Genomic DNA, 27,142 nt, shown 5'->3' with positions numbered 1-27,142 from the left:
TGTAGAAATGTAGAAATAAAATTAAGACTAAAATACAAAACAGAGATGATACTGGGAGTGAATTTTTAAATTACTGTATGAAAAAAAAACATGAAAAAAAAAGATTGTCTGCTCCTATTGCAATGATTGGTTTTACCTTTGTGCTTACCTTGAATAGTACAGGTAATAATCTCATATGCCTCCTTCATCTCATACAGTCTATACAGTACCATACCATAACCTAATGTACAGTACTCTACTGTACCTGTACTGTATGACAGATCCTTATTTTATGTGGAGATCTCAAACCATGCCAAACAATACTGTACAGTACTAAAGTAGGTTATGTTTTATGGTATGGTACTGTATATGAGATGGAGGCATATGAAATGCTTACCTGTACTATTCAAGGTAAGCACAAAGGTATTATGACAATAATACTGTATACAGCATATACTGGTACTTGTACTGTACCTTTATTGGCCAAAAAATACTGCTTATGAAGAACTAGACTTGTGTGTACGGTACAATTACTGTATGGATTTAACAAATAATCCTGTACAGTACTGTACCTTTAATTGTACAAAAAATACTGTAATGCTTATGAAGACCGGTATACTGTACTGGACTTACCAAATTACAGTATCTGGTACAGTACAATACTGTACTGCACAGTTTTAGCAACCCTAAAGTCTTTCCAACGTACTCTGTAAAACCGCATGCAATTTTTCTCCTTACTCCTTGTCTAAGTCCTGAGCTGTGCCGCGCTGAGAAACTACTTCCGGGTTTGCGGCGGCGACGTATTAGCGAAACGACGTAAAGCGAATCGACGTAAAGCGGGGTATACCTGTAGATCTATTGTCCCCTCTGGTGCCACATGAATACAGAGTTACTGCCTCCCCCTCAGGGTGTGATTATCATATGGATAAGTAAGGAGAAAACAAACTGTTTATTTACATAATTATATTATGTTTTACTGATGGAAATTGTTATTTCTTTCCTAAGATATGGTGAGTCCACGGCTTCATTATTTACTGTTGGGAATATCACTCCTGGCCAGCAGGAGGAGGCAAAGAGCAAAGCTGTTAAAGGGACACTGAACCCAATTTTTTTCTTTCGTGATTCAAATAGAGAATGAAATTTTAACCCTTTCAGTGCTAATGACGGCTCTGAGCCATTGCAGAGTTTCCCACTCAGCTGCTAACGATGGCTTGGAGCCGTCGCTTGCACTCTCCCACCTTGAGGGAGATCTGGGGGCTTCCACCCGCTCTTACCCCGGCGATCCGGTCTGTAAAGTGACAAGCATGGCTGGGGCTTTACGTAATGCACGGTGATGTCACCCGCAATGATGTGATGACGTCACCGCACAACTTTATTTAAACTTAACTATGTTAAGTATAGGAAAAGAGGTATTTATGTGTAGTGTGATAGGAGCGCCTAAAGGTGGATTCCTGCTGCTTGATAAAGCCCAGAAGGGTGAAACGCGTTGAATGGGACCTGCTACACTCTACTAAATTTCATTTACTACTGTCGCAAAGCTGTGTGACCTTGCAACTTTAAACTTTTCTCCTGACCCTGCAAGTTAAAATCTACCTTTGGTAACTTCAGGGAATACGGTGTTACTGCTAAACACTGACCAAAGATTTCTTCAAACCTTAAGAAGTCTGAGGGAACCCAGATGAAAACAATATTTGGGCTATAAGAAGAAAGGAAAACAAAAAAAAGGATAACTACATCACCAGAACGGATCATCACCCCTGACCTCTGAATCAAAGAGAAGGTCAGGTGACTTATCAGAAGCACCAGGAACAAACAGTCTGTGAATCCCTCACAGTGAAGAATATCAGCGATTGCAACCAGGACAGATTAAGGTACCTCTACACTAATTTGCACTACGTTTTTTAAAACATGCAAACTGAACTTTAAAGACATCAAGGTATTCATCTGTTAAATTAACCATTTCCATTAACCACGATTGCTTTGGCACCTAAATCAGAATATTGGCTGTTTTTTGCCTTTTTAACTATCCAGCACACCTGAGCCAATTTTATGTCCAAGGAAAGTAACTGTGTAACTTTATTACTGTATTTGTTACTGAAGAACTGTAAAGCTGTTAGGACTGATACATTTGTGCCTTTTAAATATTTAATTCACCATTTATCTTAGAAATTTGTTGCTTGCCATATGTTATCAATAGAATTAATTCCTTTATACCTGGAATTCTAGGATTATATGGTTCTAGTCTGTTTTTATAAGTGTTGTATAAGGGAGACGTCCCTTTATTAATTAGGAAAAGCATTTGCTGTTGTTTTTATGTGTTATAAGAATTTTTAAATAAACTAGATTGTATAAAACATAAATTAGATTGGTATCATCATTTCCTAGCTTTTTTTAGCGCTGCTAAATAAACCCCATTTTTTCTTCTTAAGTATAGGAAAAGAGGACATGCTGCTTAGAAGCCTGTATCTCAGGAATCTAAGCAGCTACAGACCCCCAATACCCACCGTTGGAAAGGTAATCACCTAACCTTTTTAACAATGCAAGTCTTGGGGATCTGGAAAAAGAAAAAAAAAAGTTTAAAAACAAACCAACAAAAAAAAAAAACAACAACATTTGAGCAGCTTAGCACCCAGGTGAGAAAGTGCTTAGCACTCAAAGGGTTAAGCAAATTTCTAATTTACTCCTATTATCAAATTTTCTTCATTCTCTTGGTATCTTTATTTGAAATGCAAGAATATAAGTTTAGATGCTGGCCTATTTTTGATGAACAACCTGGGTTATTCTTGCTGATTGGTGGATAAATTCATCCACCAATAAAAAAGTACTGTCCATAGTACTGAACCAAAATAAACGGCTTAGATAGCAAGCAACTGAAGAAAAAATGATAATAGGAGTAAATTAGAAAGTTGCTTAAAATTGCATGCTCTATCTGAATCTCGAAAGAAAAAAATTTGGTTCTGTGTCCCTTTAAGTATCACTTCCCTTCCCACAACCTCCAGTCATTCTCTTTGCCTTGGTGCATGGAGGAGGTTAAGTTTTGGTGTCTGAAGAGAATTGGATTACTTTCACTACAAGCAACATTTTATCTACTTTAGAAAGCCAGAGTAGGTTTACTCTGTTATTTCCCCTTTTTCAAGGATTGGGTCTAGCCATACTCTACGTTAGTTTCTTCAGTAGGGCAGTGATGGCTTTAAAGCAGTTAGGAACTTGTAAGGTGGGCCTTGTTGCATTTTCCTAACATTTTGCTGCCCTAGTATAGAAAGTCAGAGTAGGTTTACTCTGTTCTTTCTTTTTTCCACAGGTCTCTGTAAGGAGTGGCGTTCTTTCATACCGTGTGAGTCATCTGACTGCCAGACGGCTAGAATGCAGGTAAGTGCCTTTTGTCTTCTGGTGCTAGGAGGCTGGCACTGAAGGGGTTAAGGACTCTCTGCTTTATATGTGGGGAAAATACTTTATGGATGGTTAAGGCAGTGGGCAGGCACATTAATTGCACAAGACTTGGAGACTTAGGAGTTAACCTCCTTCACGTCAAGGAAGGGGTTAACCATCTATGGGGCTCAGATCTATTATTTCATAGCTAATACTCTTGGCAAACTCTAGTTTTCAGATCTTTAGAGTTGGAATATTTTCCATAGCGGAGTGTTTTGGAACATTTCATTAGGGTTAATTTCCACCTCATTTCTATGTTTTTAATATGCAGGACCTTTTTTTTTGCAGCCCCTTTGGATCCCATTTAGTGTTAATTTGAATAGTTGTCTGCAAATTGAACTATGATAGGGGACTGTTAAGAGAGCGTGAATTTCTTTAAGAGAGCATGCCAATTCTATGGAGCTGCGCAGGTGTTCAGTTTTTCTCTGCTTTTTCGAAAGTGCATCAGGGAAAATGCAAGAGGGTACAATTGTACATTTCTCTGATTGTCCTGCAGGAACTCCTCATAACAGAGGAGAGATCAGTCCTTCTTGTTTTAATTTTAGTCGGCGGAATGAAGCTTTTATTCCATGCCGATTCTTGGCCACGCCTCCTTCTCGATATTTAGAGCGGCACCATTTTTAGTGGTAGGAGCCCACACAAATAACTAGACATACTAGCATTCAGGTGGAACAAGAACTGATTTTATTAGAAAACACACAATCCTTTTATACACAAAGCTCATCTTGATAAGACACTGGACAATCCCACAATTTTCCCATTTCTCCAGACAGGCTGGCACCTTCATAGCAGCCACAGTCTCACAGAATCCCAGTACCCAGGGGTGGCGGTTTCGGGATCATCCTGGAGGAGCGGTGGCACTTCCAGGTGCCATTTTAAAGCTCTTGGCCCCCAGATGCCATAGTCCAAAAAGCAATGTGATTTGTTACTGGGGACCGGAGATACAGTCCGTTGAAATTATGGGGGTAGGATTGTCCCCAAAGGAACTCCCCTCCGGTAATTCCCCCTCTTGCCCACCCTGGGGGCTACCAATCCATAAAAAGAAAGTCAGCGGTTGTCCTGCTGTTCGGGTGTCTGATGTCAAGGCGGCCAACTGGGAGTTCCAGAAGCCAGGCCAGCCCAGGAGGGTTTTTCCAAACAGAGATCAGCTCTTCTCTGACAAAGTACTCATCAGCAAATAAATGAAGCAAAAGGTCTGGGAGATTGTAGTTGCTCTCCGGAACCCAAATCCGCTGAGGAACAGAAGGGGGTGAGGTGGTAGGGGTTCTACTCTTGCAGCCTGGCACAGCATGACAAAACAGTAGATAGCAAGAGACAGCAAGATCCCGCTAGCCATGAAAGGGCCAAATCTGTTGTGACAAGGAGTCATGCAGGCAGTAGGGGGGGGGCAGCCTTGGCTGTTTGGTATCCATGACATCTCCCCCCCTCCAGTTTGGCAGATCTGGCTAGAACCTTAACGAGTATATATACACACACACACCTTTCTGTCAGTCTGTCTACCAAACTGTATATATCTATCAGCTCTCTCTCATCTATCTTTGCTGTGTGTGTATTAAATTAATCATTATAAACACTCAATCCTTTTAATAACAGACCAAAAAATGTTAAAATATATTTTATTAAAGGGACACTCCGGTCAAAATTTAAATACACAGATGAATTACATCTTTGGATAGAAACATATTTGCAATAAGCACATATTGGCAAAAATGTTTCTAGTAAAAGTTATCGCTATTTTAGTGATAATATTTTTCTCTGCACGTGCATGTGTAGCATAGCTAGATACTCTCAGTGCACCAGCATTTTAAACATTACAGCTGATCGTAACACCAGTGGGTCTTGTATCATGTCTGCAATGAACAAATTGAGTCATTGGTAAATGCACCTTAGGTTCTCTGAGCAAGTGCTGTGTTTAAAATACTGGTGCACGGGGCATACTTAAAAACACGTTTGAAACAACTATAACTTATTAGAAGCATTATTTCTAATACATGTATATTACAAAAATGCTTCTACTCAAAACTGAAATGCATACACGTGGATTACAATTTTGGCTAGAATGTCTCTTTAAGGTCATGTGAGGCCACACCCCTAACCACATCCTCAACCACGCCCATTTGCAAAGTGTTGGGAATGGCTGTGCAAAAGGTAGCAAGGTAGCAACCCTATTTTCTAAACATGTTAAAGATTTCTTCCCTTGTGAATCCTTCCATGCTTTTTCAGATTACTTATTTGTGTAAAACTTTTTCCACACTCTGTACATGTGAAAGGCTTTTCTCCTGTGTGAATCCTTTCATGACTTTTCAGATAACTCTTTAGTGTATAACATTTTCCACATTCTGTACATGTGAAAGGCTTTTTCCCTGTGTGAATCATTTCATGAGTTTTCAGACTACTCATTTGTGTATAACATTTTCCACACTCTGTACATGTGAAAGGCTTTTCTCCTGTGTGATTCTTTTCATGAGTTTTCAGATGACTCATTTGTATAAAACGTTTTCCACACTCTGTACATGTGAAAGGCTTTTCTCCTGTGTGAATCCTTTCATGAGTTTTCAGACAATGCATTTGTGTAAAACTTTTTCCACACTCTGTACATGTGAAAGGCTTTTCTCCTGTGTGAATCCTTTCATGAGTTTTCAGACAATGCATTTTTGTAAAACCTTTTCCACACTCTGTACATGTGAAAGGCTTTTCTCCTGTGTGAATCTTTTCATGAGTTTTCAGATAATCCATTCGTGTAAAACTTTCTCCACACTCTGTACACGTGAAAGGCTTTTCTCCTGTGTGAATCCTTTCATGAGATTTCAGATGATTCATTTGTGTAAAATGTTTGCCACACTCTGTACATGAGTGTGGTTTAGCACCTGTGTGAATTTTGTGGGGTTCTAGTAGATGAGACTTCCATCTAAAGCTTTTCTCACATTCTGTAGATTTGAAAGGTTTCTCCTTTATTTGAATCATTTGGCTAGACTGTAGACTTTTCCCTTCTTTCTTACGTTTTGAGTACTCAGTAAATGTGTGTGGTTTATCCTGGGGGATAATCATTTCACTAGATAAGGCATAAATGTTGTCCTCATGTTTGATGACTAAATAACTCTCTGTACATAATGATTGCTGCCCAGTTCCTGCAAATTCACCATCTTCTTTAAATATCTGCGGTGATATCCCCAATGTTTGTGAATAGTCATTGGTGTCTAAGACTACTGGAGTTTGCTGTATTATTCTGATGCTTCCTGTAGTGAAGGATGGATATGAACTATTCAAGTGATTGTCTACATAAAAAGAAATGGAGACAAAATAAAAATGTTTATTCTTTATAATATAATCCATCTCAATAAAAAAAAACATTTTTTATACTCAAAAATGTCTTCCTTTTTGTATTTTTAAATTTATTTTCCTGTAAATCACAAATTAAAAAAGGATGACATAGAATGTAAACATTACTACATCATAGTAACCTAAATTACTTATCAAAACGAGTTATAGGGCTACATTAAACAAGGTGCGTGTGGATAATGTTCTCAGCCAGGGAACAAGTACATCTGTATTCTGGGCAAGAATATGGCATCCACCATCTTCCTTTAACATTGAACAAGCAACTGCACATACAGCTCTGCCCAGCTCATGCTCAACCAGTTGGGAGAGAACATGATGTCTTAATCATCACAGAATGATAAGTGATATGTTTTGAGAGGGTATGGTTGTTTGATTTATATAAACAGCCAAAAACGTTATTAGCTTAATAATAATAATAATAATAATAATAATAAGTCACTGTAAAATTAAACACACAAATCAGTGGTGGTTCTGGTATGGGGAACACTGAGGAAGTTGTGGGTGTTTCACACATGGGAACAAGGAAGGCATAAGTGTAGTTATGGGTGTTCCATGAGCGAGGTCAGGGTAGGAGAAGGTGGAATTGCAGGTATTCTGAGTACAGAACCAGGTCAGGGGGTAAAGTTAGGCAGTTGCTTGACATGATCTGTCTAAAAAGGACAGAGGGGGGAGTATTATTTTTTACCCTGATCCTCATCCCAATGGGGGTTGCTCCTTTTTTATAATGTCACTGACACAAATGTACTTAATAGATGCAAATATAAATATAAAAGTTTATATTTGTTTGATGAGTGATCTATTCTATTTTCCCAGTAATTAAAGTCAACATAATATCTATTTTACTCACCTAACACATATGAGTTCATGCTGATAACAGGCTCCAATGTCTGATCAGGAAGAAGGTTCCCTTATTCACTCCAGTTACATCAATACCTGATATCTATCAGTACTCTGGCCGTGTCTGTAAAAAGTATATTAAATGGTTTAGACAGATAATAATAATAAATAATGGTTCTGATTAACTGTACGTATGGTATAATTAAATGCTCACATAACAGTTCATGTGACACAGATCAGCTGATTAGATTATTACATATGTGCTATTGATTCACCACAAGCATTTAGTACAGTTAGTTCTGTAGGTGTTATAATTGCCCCTTAAATATGAATCTTCCCAGATCTATACAACATAATGGTAGAAAATCTATTTAAGTGGGGCCCTATCACAACTTTACAAATATATTATAATCTTTATTTTCTATTATTTATATGAAACAATATTTTCTACTGAAAGAAATGTTAAATATCAGTTGTTTAAATATAAGTTAAATTGGATACTGCAGTATTGGTATTGTACTTCCTACTAATTCTCAATGTCAGACATTTTGTCATGTGATCCACCCCCAGTCCTTTAACTTCTCTTGGTCAATACTGAGTTGTGCTAAATCACACTGCAGGGGTGTGGGAGAGATAGGCACTAAAATGTTAATTTCCATTGTTTTCTTGGATAGAGTTAAGAAAATAAAGAATTTGTGTTTACATGGAGTGATAATATAATGAGATGTTCTTTTGGCAAATTCAGTCCATTTAAAAGGTCAATAACATATAGAATTACTAAACCACAGATGCATAATAAAAATACAATGCCATAAAACTTACTATTAATTTATAAAGAGCAATATGTTGTTTTCTGATAAATGTAGTTCTGCACCTGTACCATGTGACAGCTATCAACCAATAACAGACTCATATTTTTTAAATAATGTGAACTCCTGCATATGCTAAGTTGGAGCCGGAGCCTCATGTCATTAAAAGGCTGTGTACAATTTAATAATGAAAATAAATTACAAACAGCAGTTATTTTACATAAAAACTAAACCTAAAGTTGAAATTTCCCATACACTTTATACTATTTTATACACCGGTAAAACAAGTCATTAGAAACACATTAAAGGGACAGCAAAGTCACAATTACACTTTTATTATTCAAATTCAAACAACTTTCAAATTTCCTTCTATTATCAAATCTGCTTTATTCCCTTGGGGACCTTTGTGACAAACCATATAATGCACTATGGCGCGCTAGCTGCTGATTAGTGGCACATACAAGCCTCTTGTCATTGGCTCACCTTATGTGCTCAGCTAGCTCCCAGTAGTGCATTGCTGCTGTTTCAATAAAGGATATCTAGAGAATGAAGAAAATTTCATAATAGAAGTCAGTTGGAAAGTTGTTGAAAATGATATGTTCTATTTAAATGATGAAAATAATTTGGGGTTTCTTGTTATTTTAAGGGAAAACCAAATTTACAGGACACTATCCCTTTAAGTCTGATCATGTGACAAACAGCAGCAGCTGAAGGTGCAGAATACACTCACTAAGGTCTTTACTAACAACAAGAATCAGTCACAGATCAGTGGGATAAACGTTCTGATGATAAACAGGTGCAGCTTATAGAAATAAGAAATGTATTATAAAATAACCTCATTAGAAATAAAATAATATGCAGATCACAAGATATTTATGATTAGATCAGTAAATGTGATGAGACTGATACAACAGGGCCATAAGCTGAGTGATATTTATTACTGGAGCAAATAGCAGCTTCACACTAATATTAAATGAAAATTGTTTATCTGGGCTCTATGGTTAATTATAAACCTATAGGGAAATACAGGATTCTAATTGGCTGGTACTTAAAAATCTATTGCTCATTGGATAACAGGAACAACCCCCACAAATGTATTATTGGACAGACCTCCTCAAGCTTGAAAATATCAATTGGTTCTGTTACAAACATTCATTTTACAAAATACTATAAATCATTATTAAATTGGGCTTTTTATATAAAATAACAATGTTAATTCATTAACACTGCATGAAAAATATAGAAAACAAATTAAATAAGTACAGTTGAGTTTTTTATTTAAACTCAGTTTCTTATAAGAAGGGAAATATTTTATCTTTATCATAACAAAATATAGAACAATATTTTCTCATCATTATATAAAACACAACAGTGTGAGGCTGTTAATAAAGATTTAGGTCAGGGTTTGCATATTACCGTTTAGCAGAAGCTCTGTAAGTATGAAGTCTCTCTGGTTCCTCTTGTGATATCACTGAGTGTTACACAGATATTTATACTAATGTGGGAGTGTCACCTTTCTCTGTGTGACTCACATGAGTACAACTTGTCAGTTGGGAGACAATGAGAGGGTCACACCTGGACTTTTGTTCTAATATAGATGTCTATTGTCCCCTCTGGTGTCACATGGTGTCCCTGCCTCCCCCTCAGGGTGTGATTATCATATAGAATCAGTACACAGGAGGTGACGTAGCTGCAGCCCAGGAGGTGTGTGAGGTGCTAGCCAATTACAGCCCTCAAAAATCGGCTAATACAAATGCACTGATGGCGGAGTGCCAGCTTGTAGAGAAGTCGAGCAAACTTCGTAGAACAGGAATCAGAGGGAAGCAGCACTCCAGGATAATAGAATAAAATCCAAACCTTTATTCTGATGTTTTAAAAAGCAAAAAACAATTTTCTGATTACTTGTTTTATCATTTGTAATTGCATATTATTACATTATTCTTCAATCCTTTGTGATGCACCATTTACACCTAAGTATTTGATGGTGAGGGTGTGATTTGGCCTTTAAAACTGTGATTGGTCAGGAGACAGTTAAATGGTGCATCACACAGGTGGGGAGTTATCCTATGATTAAGTTCTGAATAGCACGAAACATGTTAGGACTCCGCTCCCCCCTCCTTCTGTGATTTTGCTTCCTTTGCTTTTGTGCTGTGCTCCTCTGTCCTGCACTGTACATGTTTTTTGCTTTTTAAAACGTCAGAATAAAGTTTTGGATTTTATTTTATTATCCTGGAGTGCTGCTTCCCTCTGATTCCTGTGATTATCATATGGATAAGTAAGGAGGAAACAAACTGTTTATTTAAATGTGAGAGATTATTCTGCTGTGTCCTAAAATATTTCAGGATACAGCATCATATTATGTTTTACTGATGGAAATTGTTATTTCTTTCCTAAGATATAGTGAGTTCATGGCTTCATCATTTACTGTTGGGAATATCACTCCTGGCCAGCAGGAGGAGGCAAAGAGCAACACAGCAAAGCTGTTAAAAAGACACTGAACCCAATTTTTTTCTTTCATGATTTAAATAGAGCATGACATTTTAAGCAATTGATCTAATTTACTCCTATTATCAAATTTTCTTCATTCTCTTGGTATCTTTATTTGAAAACAAAATTGGGTTCACTATACATTTAAGTATCACTTCCCTTCCCATTACCCCCAGTCATTCTCTTTGCCTTGGTGCATGGAGGAGGTGAAGTTTTTGTGACTGAAGAAAATTGGATTACTTTTGCTGCAAGCAAGATTTTATCTACTTTAGAATGCCAGAGTAGGTTTACTCTGTTCTTTCCCCTTTTTTCAAGGATTGGGTCTAGCCATACTCCACGTTAGTCTCTTCAGTAGGGCAGTGACACAACTTAATTTAAGTCTGAGCATGTGACACAAACAGCAGCAGCTGAAGGTGCAGAATACACTTACTAAGGTCTTTACTAACAACAAGAATCAGTCACAGATCAGTGGGATAAACATTCTGATGATAAACAGGTGCAGCTAATAGAAATAAGAAATGTATTATAAAATAACCTCATTAGAAATAAAATAATATGCAGATCACAAGATATTTATGAATAGATCAGTATATGTGATGAGACTGATACAACAGGGCCATAAGCTGAGTGATATTTATTACTGGAGCAAATAGCAGCTTCACACTAATATTAAATGAAAATTGTTTATCTGGGCTCTATGGTTAATTATAAACCTATAGGGAAATACAGGATTCTAATTGGCTGGTACTTAAAAATCTATTGCTCATTGGATAACAGGAACAACCCCCACAAATGTATTATTGGACAGACCTCCTCAAGCTTGAAAATATCAATTGGTTCTGTTACAAACATTCATTTTACAAAATACTTTAAATCATTATTAAATTGGGCTTTTTATATAAAATAACTTAAAGGGACCCATAACACCTGTCTGGTAAAACTTCTTTTAACTAACTTATTAGCAAATAAAACCCCAAGAAAGCATGGGTGTCTATGTGGTTTGTTCAGCTTACCCCAATCAGTCCAAATAAACTAATTTCAATCACAATGTTGATCCTGTGCTAGATGCTGCCATGTATGCCACCATATTGTAACGCGCGTTGTACACAGCAGTCACGTGACGTGCAGGCATATTCTGTTATGTATGCTTAGAGGAAATACATCTCCCGTGCAGAAGCACTCTCTTACTGTGATGCACAGCGTGCCCTGCAGTGTCTACTCTGTTACTTATGTCAAAAGTTTTATTGTGCAAAACGGATCACACTTTAAACAAATCTGATAAATATAAATATAATATTTTCTGTGGCTAATTTACACTATCAAACATAATATGTATAATCTCCATCCTTCTCTCCCCTTCCCTCCCCGGAGCTTGCTATTTACAATTATACCAGTGCCTGGAACCATGCATTCATACACACTCAGTAGGTTTTAAAAATGGTGGTGTACAGTATTGTTTTATTATTATTTATTCTACAATGCTAGTTATAATTTTTCATCTGGATAATTTTCTATTTCAGTATATTTTTTAAAATATTTAAATTATTTTGTGTCCGTTTAAATCCAGCCAAGCACAGTTTTTGATAAGTATAAGTTTGTTGCACTTACTGCTCCCTGTTCGCTATCAGATTCTCTTGTTTTTGTGTTGATCTCTGCAACTGTGCATGCTACGGGGGAAGGGGAAAGGATATCACTGCTGATGTGTGAACTGCTGTGACGGGGAGATCTAAGTCCGTGCATAGCTGTTTGTTTTAGAACGGTTAGGCTCTCCCCCTGCCTGCTTTATAACACTTGTGGCAGCTGAAAATAAATCACTGCAGTGGCAGCAAGCAGCCCTGACTGTTAAAAAAAACACATTGAGTACGGCAATGTTGCTGTGCAATTACATAAATACTAGATTAAAAATAATTTAGATTAAATAATACATTAAAAAAAGTTTCTTTTAAAAAGTATTTTACTTCAGATGAGATTTTTTTTTTTTTGCATTGAGGGAGCAATTGGAAATTGCATGGAAACATTATGGACATACAAAATACATAGTAAGTTGCACATGTAAAGTAAAATTTATTTTGTTTATGTACAATGCTTTATTTTGTAAATTCCATGTTGCAAAGCTAATTATGGCACAGATAGGCACTTAGGTAGACCTGATTCTTGCTTTTTTCCTATTATTAGTTTATGAGCTTATAGTATCATGTATCTACACTTGCCCTTTTATTTACAATACTATGTTCAAAACTGATGCATTTCCACAGAGTATAACTTTCTCAACACACTGCGGCACATGCTCTGCATCACAGTGAGTATTTTCTCTAAGCAAACATACATAACAGAATAATATTCTGTGCGCATCATGTGACTGCTGTGTGTACAATATGGCGGCACACATAGCAGCCCCAATAGCTGGATTAACATTGTAATTTAAATCACTCTATTAGAACTGTTTGCGGTAAGCTGAACAGCCAGAATAGAAATTTATGCTTAGTTGTTTTAAATTATTTAGTAGAAGTTAGTTTTAAGGAATGGTTTCCTTTAATGTTAAATTCATTTACACTGCATGAAAAATATAGAAAACAAATTAAATAAGTACAGTTGAGTACAAAAATACAGAACAATATTTTCTCATCATTATATAAAACACAACAGTGTGAGGCTGTTAATAAAGATTTATGTCAGGGTTTGCATATTACCGTTTAGCAGAAGCTCTGTAAGTATGAAGTCTCTCTGGTTCCTCCTGTGATATCACTGAGTGTTACACAGATATTTATACTAATGTGGGAGTGTCACCTTTCTCTGTGTGACTCGCATGAGTACAACTTGTCAGTTGGGAGACAATGAGAGGGCCACACCTGGACTTTTGTTCTCATATAGATGTCTATTGTCCCCTCTGGTGTCACATGAATACAGAGTCCCTGCCTCCCCCTCAGGGTATGATTATCATATAGAAAAGTAAGGAGAAAACAAACTGTTAATTTAAATGTGAAAGATTTTTCTTTGTACCCTAAAATATCTCAGGATACAGCATCATATTATGTTTTACTGATGGAAATTGTTATTTCTTTCCTAAGATATGGTGAGTCCACGGCTTCATCATGACTGTTGGGAATATCACTCCTGGCCAGCAGGAGGAGGCAAAGAGCAACACAGCAAAGCTGTTAAAGGGACACTGAACCCAATTTTTTTCTTTCGTGATTCAAATAGAGAATGAAATTTTAACCCTTTCAGTGCTAATGATGGCTCTGAGCCGTCACAGAGTTTCCCACTCAGCTGCTAACGATGGCTCGGAACCGTCGCTAGCACTCTCCCACCTTGAGGGAGATCTGGGGGCTTCATCCCGCTCTTACCCCGGCGATCGGACCTGTATAGTGACAGGCATTGATGGGGCTTTACGTTATGCGCAGTGATGTCACCCGCAATGACGTGATGACGTCACCGCACAACTTTATTTAAACTTAACCATGTTAAGTATAGGAAAAGGGGGCATGCTGCTTAGAAGCCTGTATCTCAGGTATCTAAGCAGCTACAGACCCCCAATACCCACCGTTGGAAAGGGAATCACCTAACCTTTCCAACAGTGCAAGTCTTGGGGATCTGGAAAAAGAAAAAAAAAGTTTAAAAACAAACCAACAAAAACAACAACCTTTGAGCAGCTTAGCACCCAGGAGGGAAAGTGCTTAGCACTCAAAGGGTTAAGCAACTTTCTAATTTCCTCCTATTATCAAACTTTCTTCATTCTCTTGGTATCTTTATTTGAAATGCAAGAATATAAGTTTAGATGCTGGCCCATTTTTGGTGAACAACCTGGGCTGTTCTTGCTGATTGGTGGATAAATTCATCCACCAATAAAAAAGTACTGTCCATAGTACTAAACCAAAAAAAAGGCTTAGATAGCAAGAGAATGAAGAAAAAATGATAATAGGAGTAAATTAGAAAGTTGCTTAAAATTGCATGGTCTATCTGAATCTCGAAAGAAAAAAAATGGGTTCAGTGTCCCTTTAAGTATCACTTCCCTTCCCACAACCCCCAGTCATTCTCTTTGCCTTGGTGCATGGAGGAGTTGAAGTTTTGGTGTCTGAAGAAAATTGGATTACTTTCGCTACAAGCAAGATTTTATCTACTTTAGAAAGCCAGTGTAGGTTTACTCTGTTCTTTCCCCTTTTTCAAGAATTGGGTCTAGCCATACTCCATGTTAGTCTCTTCAGTAGGGCAGTGGTGGCTTTAAAGCAGTTAGGAACTTGTAAGGTGGGCCTTGCTGCGTTTTCCTAACATTTTGCTGCCCTAGTATAGAAAGTCAGAGTAGGGTTTTTTTGTTGTTGTTTTTTTTTAATTATTTATAATTCAACAGCATAACAAAATTGTCAAAAACAATAACACCAAAAGTAATAATTGTAGCAATAAATTACAGAGAGATCAATTTTTTTTCTATTCCATTATCCTCATGCTATTGTTTGAAAGAAATAATGCATTGATTTTTCTCTTAACAACATTAATAATACATGTCCCAATTCAGACAAACTCCTCTTGTTGGATTCTTATACTGTTGACTGTTTTATTAAATTTTATACCACCACAAAAAGCCTACACACACAAAAACAAAACAATACAAAACAAAACAAACAGCAACAACAGCAACAGCAACAACAGCAACAACAGCAACAACAACAACAGCAACAACAACAACAACAACAACAACAACAAAAAGAAAATGGTAAAGGGAAAAAAAGAAAAGTAAGAGTATCCCCTCCCTCCTCAATTTCTCGTATTGTTTACCTCTTTATCTAGGGAATACGTTATTTATAATTGCTGTTTCAAGGAAAGTAGTCCCCCTGAATGGTGCATTAAGCTGCCTCTGATTTTCTTCTGGCAGGTCTAAAATAATGTTTTTCCATTTTAAAAAAAATCTATTTATAAGGTCTTCAGAGTTAGTCGAAATATCAAATTGTTCCACTATAACTTGGTTATATAGCTTTTGTTTAAGTTCTCTCAGACTAGGGGCTTTGTTAGACTTCCAATATTTTAAAATTAACAACCTGCCTGTAATAATTATACTATTTAGCTGGCGTACATTCTCAAACCGGGATCCTTCCTTAGTAAAAAAGAAGATTATTTCTTCTGAAATTTGTATATTAGTCAGGTTGATCTTATTAAACCAGGCATTAACCTTAAGCCAGAATTTTTTAACCCCTTAATGACCACAGCACTTTTCCATTTTCTGTCCGTTTGGGACCAAGGCTATTTTTACATTTTTGCGGTGTTTGTGTTTAGCTGTAATTTTCATCTTACTCATTTACTGTACCCACACATATTATATACCGTTTTTCTCGCCATTAAATGGAATTTCTAAAGATACCATTATTTTCATCATATCTTATAATTTACTATAAAAAAAATTATAAAATATGAGGAAAAAATTGAAAAAAAACACACTTTTTCTAACTTTGACCCCCAAAATCTGTTACACATCTACAACCACCAAAAAACACCCATGCTAAATAGTTTCTAAATTTTGTCCTGAGTTTAGAAATACCCAATGTTTACATCTTCTTTGCTTTTTTTTGTAAGTTATAGGGCCATAAATACAAGTTGCACTTTGCTATTTCCAAACCATTATTTTTCAAAATTAGCGCTAGTTACATTAGAACACTAATATCTTTCAGGAATCTCTGAATATCCATTGACATGTATATAATTTTTTTTAGTAGACATCCCAAAGTATTGATCTAGGCCCATTTTGGTATATTTCATGCCACCATTTCACCGCCAAATGCGATTAAATACAAAAAATCGTTCACTTTTTTACAAATTTTTTCACAAACTTTTGGTTTCTCACTGAAATTATTTACAAACAGCTTGTGCAATTATGGCTTAAATGGTTGTAAATTCTTCTCTGGGATCCCCTTTGTTCAGAAATAGCAGACATATATGGCTTTGGCGTTGCTTTTTAGTAATTAGAAGGCTGCTAAATGCCACTGTGCACTACACGTATATTATGCCCAGCAGTGAAGGGGTTAATTATGGAGCATGTAGGGAGCTTCTAGGGTTAATTTTAGATTTAGTGTAGTGTAGTAGACAACCCCAAGTATTGATCTAGGCCCATTTTGGTATATTTCATGCCACCATTTCACCGCCAAACGCGATCAAATTAAAAAAAACATTAAATTTTTCACAATTTTAGGTTTCTCACTGAAATCATTTACAAACAGCTTGTGCAATTATGGCACAAATGGTTGTAAATGCTTCTCTGGGATCCCCTTTGTTCAGAAATAGCAGACATATATGGCTTTGGCGTTGCTTTTTGGTAATTAGAAGGCCGCCAAATGCCGCTGCATTTCACACGTGTATTATGGCTAGCAGTGAAGGGGTTAATTATGTAGCTTGTAGGGAGCTTGCAGGGTTAATTTTAGCTTTAGTGTAGAGCTCAGCCTCCCACCTGAAACATGAGACCCCCTGATCTCTCCCAAACAGCTCTCTTCCCTCCCCCACCCCCCAATTGTCCCCGCCATCTTAAGTACTGGCAGAAACTCTGCCAGTACTAAAATAAAAGCTATATTTGGTTTTTTTTTTTATTTTTTTAGCATATTTACATATGCTGCTGTGTAGGATCCCCCCTTAGCCCCCAGCCTTACTGATCCCCCACCAAAGAGCTCTCTAACCCTCCCCCTCTGCCTTAATGGGCGCCATCTTGGGTACTGGCAGCTGTCTGCCAGTACCCAGTTTAGTGAATAATGTGCCTTTTTTTTTAAATAAAAACCCTTTTCTGCAGTGTAGCTTCCCCCCCCCCCCCAAGATCAACCCCCCACCCCTTCCACATCTTTTAGCTGTTATTTACAGCTTTCAAAAATTTAATTCAAGTACTTGATTTTTCTGTAGTGTAGCGGTTCCCTCCCGCTCCCGCCCCGTGCACGCGCCCGCCCGCCGCCCCCCGTGCATGCGCGCGCTCCCGTGTGCGCTCCCGCCCCTCCCGCCCCCGATCCCGCCCCCCTCCACTCCACTGGGCACATCGATGGCCGCCCACCCGCCTCCCAGACTTGCTCCCACCCACCAACGATACCGGCCACCGATGTCCGGTGCAGAGAGGGCCACAGAGTGGCTCTCTCTGCATCGGATGGCCAAGGGGGGTTATTGCAGGATGCCTCCATATCGAGGCATCACTGCAATAACCGGAAAGCAGCTGGAAGCGAGCAGGATCGCTTCCAGCTGCTTTCCACACCGAGGACGTGCAGGGTACGTTCTCAGGCATTAACTGCCTTTTTTTTGAGGACGTACCCTGCACGTCCTCGGTCGTTAAGGGGTTAATCTTGAGACATTCCCAAAAAAAGTGATACAAATTTGTTCTTGGCCTCTTACATTTAGGACAGGATATTCCTATTGCTGACCATCTAGCCTTTACTGCTGGGGTGATGTAGGCTTTATTAATAAGTTTTGTATGAGTTTCTCTCCACAAAATAGATATTGTTGCTAAGTCTAAAGCCTTAAAACTTTCTTTAATTTTTTCCGGGTGAGTTTGCCAGCTATTCGCTAAAAAGTGTAAGTTTCTTGTACCCAGTGAGGACATAATTGTCTTATAACACAGGGAGATTGCATATTTTCCGTCATTAAATAAGTTTAATAGCGGTTCTAGAGTGTCAAACTTTACTTCAAACAAATTATTAGAGATTAGTTGTTGCAGATAATGCCGCACTTGTAGATAAGCAAAAAATTCATTGTTTATTAGTCCAAATTCTTGTTTTAAGCTATCAAAACTTTTACATCTTCTTGTAGTGAGGTCCAACAACTGGTGTACATTTTAAGCCCTTTCAATGACCATTCATTAAATACCTTAGAATTTAGTGCTGGTATAAAACAAGGATTACCTACCAAAGGTAGATATTCTGAGTATAAAAAGTCAGAGTCCAAGAGCTTGGTTAATTTTTTCCAGGCTATTATTGCATTGTGTATTATTTTTAATTGTTTTATTTTTGCAGGTGATTTATCTGCATGGCAATGTAATAAGGCTATCGGAGAATAGTGATGTCACGAACAGTTCTGCCACGAATAGTTCGCAGCAAACATAGCATGTTCGCAGCGGACAGCGAACATATGCGATGTTCAATCCGCCCCCTATTCGTCATCATTGAGTAAACTTTGACCCTGTAGCTCACAGTCACAAGACACATTCCAGCCAATCAGCAGCAGACACTCCCTCCCAGACCCTCCCACCTCCTGGACAGCATCCATTTTAGATTCATTCTGAGCCTGCATTCTTAGTGAGAGGAGGGACAGTGTAGCTGCTGCTGATTTAATAGGGAAATCAATAGCTAGGCTAGTGTATTCAGTGTCCACTACAGTCCTAAAGGACTCATCTGATCTCTGCTGTAAGGACAGCACCCCAAAAAGCCCTTTTTAGGGCTAGAACATCAGTCTGCTTTTTTTTTTTTTCCCCTGTGTAATCTAATTGCAGCCTGCCTGCCAGCTCAGGCTCACAGCGTATACTGTGCCCACTTGCCCAGTGCCACCACTCATATCTGGTGTAACAGTAGTGTACATTTAAAAAAAAACAAAAAAACTTTTTTTAATTTGAAATAATAGCAGTCATTTTCCTTCACACGTGTGCGTTTGAGGTCCTGCCAGGGCACAGTGTGACACCAGTGCAAGTCATATCTGCTAAAACAGTAGTGTACATTTAAAATAAAAAAAAACCCTTTTTTTAATTTGAAATAATAGCAGTCAGTTTCCCTCACACGTGTGCGTTTCAGGTCCTGCCAGGGCACAGTGTCACACCAGTGCAAGTCATATCTGCTAAAACAGTAGTGTACATTTAAAAAAAAAAAAAAAACCTTTTTTTACTGTGAAATAATAGCAGTCAGTTTCCTTCACACGTGTGTGTTCCAGGTCCTGCCAGGGCACAGTGTCACACCAGTGCAAGTCATATCTACTAAAACAGTAGTGTACATACATTTAAAAAAAACACCTTTTTTATTGTGAAATAATAGCAGTCAGTTTCCCTCACACGTGTGCGCTCCAGGTCCTGCCAGGGCACAGTGTCACACCAGTGCAAGTCATATCTACTAAAACAGTAGTGTACATACATTTAAAAAAAAACAAAAACCTTTTTTTTACTGTGAAATAATAGCAGTCAGTTTCCCTTACACGTGTGCGTTCCAGGTCCTGCCAGGGCACAGTTTCACACCAGTGCAAGTCATATCTGCTAAAACAGTAGTGTACATTTAAAAAAAAAAAAACCCTTACACTACCTGAATGATACAACATCATACCTGATGTTTTAAAGCACGTTATTCCAAAAAATTTAGGAATGTTAGGTGATGTATGCCCTTTATGGATTAAAACCAGACTCTGCATCAACTATGTAATTTTCCATGGGAGTTTGCCATGGATCCCCCTCCGGCATACCACAGTCCAGGTGTTAGTCCCCTTGAAACAACTTTTCCATCACTTTTGTGGCCAGAAAGAGTCCCTGTGGGTTTTAAAATTCGTCTGCCTATTGAAGTCTATGGCGGTTCGCCCGGTTCGCGAACTTTTGTGGAAGTTTGCGTTCGCTGTTTGCGAACGCAAAATTTTAGGTTTGCGACATCACTATCGGAGAATAGGGGAAGCACAATGTTTCCTCTATTGCTATAGGGGAGTAATAATTTGCTCTTGTTATCCAGTCTAATGCTATTTTACCAACACAAATTAAATTGTATATCTCTATATCTGGCATAGCAAGGCCTCCATTCATTCTATCAAGATAGCTCTTCTTTTCCCTTCCCATAGAAATTTAGTCACCATTTGATTATATAACTTTAAATCTTTTCTCTTAATAAAAATAGGGAGATTTTGCATAAGGTATAAGAGTTTCGGAAATAGTACCATTTTTATTAAATTAATTTTACCCGTAAGGGATAGTTTAAATTTTGCCCATTTTTCCAGATCATGCTTAATTTTTAGGAAAACGGGAGGATAATTCAAGTCATACCACTCTTCCCAATTTATAGAAAATTTAATTCCAAAATAAGTAAATGAATCTTTAGTCTCCTTAAATGGAATAGAATTTAGAGAATCATTGTTTTTATTGAGCCAAAAAAATTCAGTTTTCTGCGTATTTGTCTTGCAGCCCGAGAAACTACCAAACTCCTGTAAAATCTGTGACAAAAGAGGGATATTTTTTTAGTATCCGAAAGTAAAACTAATAAGTCATCTGCATAAAGAAGTGTTATTATCTTTTTTTACCTAATTTTATCCCATCTAGCTCTTTTCTAAGCAAGATCGCTAGAGGTTCAAGTGATAAATTGAAGAGGTAGGGGGAAAGAGGGCAGCCTTGCCTAGAACCTCTTTGAAGAGGAAAGGAGTCTGAAAGAATATCATTTATAATAACGGATGCAGTAGAATTTTTATATATTTGAGTGATTGATTGTAAAAAGGATTCTTCAATTCCGAACTTGCTTAATGTTGTAAACAAATGATCCCAAGTTACAGAGTCAAATGCCTTTTGCGCATCTATTGAGATAATAGCTGAGTCGGAAAGGTTTTTATTTTTGGGCTTTCTATTACGGCATGGAATCTGAGTATTATTAAGTATCAATTGTAATCTACGTAGATTGTAAGTGAAGTTTCTTTCTGGCATGAATCCTACTTGGTCTTTGTGTATAAGGGGGTTCATATATGTTTTTAACCTTGTAGCTACAATATGCATTAATAATTTATAGTCACTATTTAATAGTGATATTGGCCTGTAAGAAGTAATGTCTTCTGGGTTTTTATTCTTTTTTAAAATTAAAGTTATTATTGATGCTGAAAAATATCGATAACAAGGTATCTTATTTAAGAAATATTGGTTGAATAAATCTACTAAAGTGTCAGGAACATCATTTATTAAAATTTTATAGAGTTCAATAGGGATCTGGTCAGGACCAGCTGCTTTATTCGTAGCAGCTTTTCTAATAGCATCTTGCACCTCTTTTTTAGAAATTGGCGAATTCAAATCATCAAGTTTATCTTTATCTAACATGGGGACCTGTATCCTTTTCCAGAATTCATTTTTAATTTCCATATTTATTTCTGTTTCTGTATATAATTCTTTAAAATAATTTGAAATATATTTGATTATATCCTTATTACTAGTAAGCCTATTTGTCAGTGTTGTTAGTGCTCCTATCATGTTTTTTTTATTTTTGGATTTTGTCAAATTTGCTAGATGTTTTCCAGCTCTACCACTATGGCGAAAAAAGAATAATCTAGATTTAAGATCATCATAGGCAATTTTTTGGCTCAGAAAAATTTCTCTAGATTTTTTGGCTGTCTGTATGCTTCCCAGAGTCTTTTTGAGGGAGCAAGAGAATGAAGAAAAAATGATAATAGGAGTAAATTAGAAAGTTGCTTAAAATTGCATGCTCTATCTGAATCACGAAAGAAAAAATTGGGTTCAGTGTCCCTTTAAGTTTCACTTCCCTTCCCACAACCCCCAGTCATTCTCTTTGCCTTGGTGCATGGAGGAGGTGAAGTTTTGGTGTCTGAAGAAAATTGGATTACTTTCGCTACAAGCAAGATTTTATCTACTTTAGAAAGCCAGAGTAGGTTTACTCTGTTCTTTCCCCTTTTTCAAGGATTGGGTCTAGCCATACTCCACGTTAGTCTCTTCAGTAGGGCAGTGGTGGCTTTAAAGCAGTTAGGAACTTGTAAGGTGGGCCTTGCTGCGTTTTCCTAACATTTTGCTGCCCTAGTATAGAAAGTCAGAGTAGGTTTACTCTGTTTTTCTTTTTTCCACAGGTCTCTGTAAGGAGTGGCATTCTTTCATACAGCGTGAGTCATCTTTCTGCCGGGCGGCTAGAATGCAGGTAAGTGCCTTTTGTCTTCTGGGGCTAGGAGGCTGGCACTGAAGGGGATAAGGACCCTCTGCTATTTATGTAGGAAAAAATTATTTATGGATGGTTAAGGCAGTGGGTAGGCACATTAATTGCATGAGACTTGGAGACTTAGGGGTTAACCTCCTTCACGGCAAGGAAGGGGTTAACCATCTATGGGGCTCAGATCTATTTTTTCATATATAATACTCTTGGCAAACTCTAGTTTTCTAGAGTTTTAGAGTTGGAATATTTTCCGTAGCGGAGTGTTTAAGAACATTTCATTAGGGTTAATTTCCACCTCATTTCTATGTTTTTAATATGCAGGACCTTTGTATTTTTGGCAGCCACTTTAGATCCCATTTAGTGTTAATTTGAATAGTTGTCTGCAAATTGAACTATGACAGGAGACTGTTAAGAGAGCGTGAATGGCGCAATTTATATGGGGCTGCGCAGGTGTTCAGCTTTTCAAAAGGGAAACTGCAAGAGGGTACAATTGTACATTTCTCTGATTGTCCTGCAGGAACTCCTCATAATAGAGGAGAGATCGGTCCTTCTTGTTTTAATTTTAGTCGGCAGAATGAAGCTTTCATTCCATGCCGATTCTTGGCCACGCCTCCTTCTCGATATTTAGAACGGCGCCATTTTTAGTGGTTGCAGTGCCTGCATATTTAACTCTGCCTCATTCTCCGGCATGAGAAATGAGTGGAGTTATTTTTCTGTCTGCTTCAAATAAATTAAAAGCAAACAGATGTTTTAATGGGGAGAGTTGTACATTATGTCCCTTTCTAAGTTATTTTTCCGTTTAAGAGCAAAATTAGATTTTTCTTTTCTTTGCCTTATCTGCAATGAGCTTTGCGTGCAGTATGCTTATATGCAGGTACTTATTAGTAAAATGTTTTTGGAACAAAAACGTTCATTATGTACCATAAATATTTAAGTATAATGGTTTCTGAATTACCTCATTTCTTAAATAAGGGGCTTATGTTCTGGGTTGGAACAGTGGTCTGTTCCTAGGAACAAATATTTATTGGATTGAGGAACATATTGTATTTATTAAGCTCAACTGTCCCTCTTATTTAGAATATATCTTTTAAATTAAGATATTCTTTATTGGAGCCTTTTGCCTCTAAGAAAAAGTTTAGACAGTTTAAAACATCTATGTTTTCTGTACCACTTTGTTAGCTAAAGCTATTGAATGTACAGATCAATCTGAGCCTTATGCCTCCCAGGATGATGCTGAGAGGAATTGGGCTTCAATATAATGAGAAGCGCTAATCATAGAAGAAAAATCAAGCACAAACTTACTTCACCACCTCTATAGGAGGCAAAGTTTGTAAAACTGAGTTGTGGGTGTGGTGGGAGGTGTATTTATAGGCATTTTGAGGTTTTGGGAACTTTGCCCCTCCTGGTAGGAATGTATATTCCATACGTCACTAGCTCATGGACTCTTGTCAATTACATAAAAGAAATATAATTATTTTCTCCCCTATGTAAATCAAAGATACAACTCCTAACACTGGCATATTAATATACACTGGGGGTGCTTTGAAGGTGAATGGTTGTGTTAACTGGTCAGTATGAGGACAGATTTGTATATTTCTGTGTGGTGTTTGGATTCTATCACATTTATATGAGAGAAACTAAAGTGCACATATATAGAGGAACAAAGGCCTGCAGGAGAGCACTTCCAACCTGGCACTTTTATAACTGGGATTTAGAAAGAATTATTTACAATAACGTCATTTTTGATGCTTCTATTTAGAGAGTTTGTCTTAGGAGCCCACACAAATAACTAGACATACTAGCATTCAGGTGGAACAAGAACTTATTTTATTGGAAAACACACACTCCTTTTATACACAAAGCTCATCTTGATAAGAAACTTGACAATCCCACAATTTTCCCACCCCTCCAGACAGGCTGGCACCTCTATAGTAGCCACAGTCACAAAGAATCCCAGTACCCAGGGGTGGCTGATTCGGGATCATCCTGGGGGAGCGGCGGCACTACCAGGTGCCATTTTAAAGCTCTCGGCCCCCAGATGCCACAGTCCAAAAAGCAACACGATTTGTTACTGGGGGCGGGAGATACAGTCCGTTGAAGTTATGGGGGTAGGATTGCCCGCAAAGGAGCTCCCCTCTGGCAATTGCCCCTCTTGTCCACCCTGGAGGTTACCAATCCCCAAAAGAGCGGCTCTAAGGGGCAAAGGTCTGCTGGAGCAATCAGGGGTAAAGTCAGTGGGTGTCCTGCTGTTCGGGTGTCTGTTTTCATGGCGGCCAACCAGGAGTTCTAGGAGCCAGGCCAGCCCAGGAGGGTTTTTCCGACCAGAGACCAGCTCTTCTCTGACAAAGTACTCATAACCAAGTAAATGAAAAAAAAAGGTCTGGGAAATCGTGGTTACTCTCCGGAACCCAAATCTGCTGAGGAACAGAAGGGGTGAGGTGGTAGGGATTCAACTCTTGCAGCCTGGCACAGCATGGGAAAACAGATAGCAAGAGACAGCAAGATCCCACTAGCCATGAAAGGGCCAAATCTGGTGTGACAAGGAGTCAGGCAGGCAGTAGGGGGGGGGGGGCAGTCTTGGCTGTCTGGTATCTGTGACATCTCCCCCCCCTCCAGTTCAGCAGATCTGGCTAGACCCTTAACGGGTATATATACACACAAACCTGTCAGTCTGTCTACCAAACTGAATCTATTATCTCTCTCATCTATCTTTGCTGTGTGTGTATTAAATTAAATATTATAAACACTCAATCCTTTAATAACAGACCAAAAAATGGTAAAATATATTTTATTAAAGGGACACTCTGGTCAAAATTTAAATACAAAGATGAATTACATCTTTGGATAGAAACATATTTGCAATAAACACATATTGGCAAAAATGTTTCTAGTAAAAGCTATCACTATTTTAGTGATAATATTTTTCTCTGCACGTGCATGTGTAGCATAGCTAGATACTCTCAGTGCACCAGCATTTTAAACACTACAGCTGCGCATAGCGCCACTGGGTCTTGTATCATGTCAGCAATGAACAAATTGAGTCATTGGTAAAAGCACCTTAGGCTCTCTGAGCAAGTGCTGTGTTTAAAATGCTGGTGCACGGGGCATACTTAAATACACTTTTGAAATAACTATAACTCATTAGAAGCATTTTTTCTAATACATGTATATTACAAAAATGCTTCTACTCAAAACTGAAATGCATACACGTGGATTCCAATTTTGGCTGGAATGTCCCTGTAAGGTCATGTGAACCACACCCCTAACCACATCCTCAAACACGGCCATTTGCAAAGTGTCAGATAATCGGCTGTGCAATAGGTAGCACCCAGTGTTCCCTCTAAGGCCAGTTTTGTGTCAGCCCAGCAGTGAAACAGTTAATTAGGTAACCACACCCTGCAATTAGCAAACACTGCACAATGCAGATTGCAAGATATGGTTTTCTTGTTAACTGTTTCACTGCTGGGCTGCACACAAAACTGTCCTTAGAGGGAACACTGGTAGCACCCTATTTTCTAAACATGTTAAAGGTTTCTTCCCTTGTGAATCCTTTCATGAGTTTTCAGACTACTTATTTGTGTAAAACATTTTCCACACTCTGTACATGTGAAAGGCTTTTCTCCTGTGTGAACCATTTCATGCTTTTTCAGATCACTCTTTTGTGTAAAACTTTTTCCACACTCTGTACACGTGAATGGCTTTTCTCCTGTGTGAACCATTTCATGCTTTTTCAGATGACTCTTTTGTTTAAAACTTTTTCCACACTCTGTACATGTGAAAGGATTTTCTCCTGTGTGAACCATTTCATGCTTTTTCAGATCACTCTTTTGTGTAAAACTTTTTCCACACTCTGTACAAGTGAAAGGCTTTTCTCCTGTGTGAATCATTTCATGATATTTTAGATGATTCATTTGTGTAAAGCTTTTTCCACACTCTGTACATGTGAAAGGCTTTTCTCCTGTGTGAATCCTTTCATGAGTTTTCAGATTACTCTTTTCTGTAAAACTTTTTCCACACTCTGTACATGTGAAAGGCTTTTCTCCTGTGTGAATCATTTCATGAGTTTTCAGACAATTTATATGTGTAAATCTTTTTCCACACTCTGTACATGTGAACGGCTTTTCCCATGTGTGAATCCTTTCATGAGTTTTCAGACTACTCTTTTCTGTAAAACATTTTCCACACTCTGTACATGTGAAAGATTTTTCTCCTCTGTGACTCCTTTCATGAGTTTTCAGACAATCCATTTGTGTAAAACTTTTTCCACACTCTGTACATGTCAAAGGCTTTTCACCTGTGTGAATCCTTTCATGAGTTTTCAGATTACACTTTATTGTAAATCCTTTTCCACAGTATGTGCATGTGAATGGCTTCTCCCCTACGTGAATCTTTTTATGAGTTTTCAAATGACTCTTTTCTATAAAACATTTCCCACAC

At 37.8% G+C, this 27,142-nt stretch overlaps 2 protein-coding genes across 2 annotated transcripts; both read right to left on the bottom strand.

Moving 5' to 3' along the window:
• Positions 1-5,799: 5,799 nt before the first annotated feature.
• On the bottom strand, positions 5,800-6,351 carry LOC128659937 (oocyte zinc finger protein XlCOF6-like; the record flags this gene model as incomplete). Its single annotated transcript, XM_053713529.1, has 2 exons — positions 5,800-5,999; positions 6,156-6,351. Coding segments are annotated over 2 exons (396 nt in total), but the record flags the coding sequence as incomplete, so codon positions are not given.
• A 19,878-nt stretch (positions 6,352-26,229) lies between these two features.
• On the bottom strand, positions 26,230-26,940 carry LOC128661337 (gastrula zinc finger protein XlCGF7.1-like; the record flags this gene model as incomplete). The annotated part of the gene is made up of 1 exon (XM_053715600.1): positions 26,230-26,940. A coding segment is annotated over one exon (711 nt), but the record flags the coding sequence as incomplete, so codon positions are not given.
• Positions 26,941-27,142: the final 202 nt, after the last annotated feature.

This window comes from Bombina bombina, chromosome 5 (genome assembly GCF_027579735.1).
Source record: "Bombina bombina isolate aBomBom1 chromosome 5, aBomBom1.pri, whole genome shotgun sequence".
Classification (NCBI taxonomy): domain Eukaryota; kingdom Metazoa; phylum Chordata; class Amphibia; order Anura; family Bombinatoridae; genus Bombina; species Bombina bombina.
This window is presented reverse-complemented; position numbering and strand designations above follow the sequence as displayed.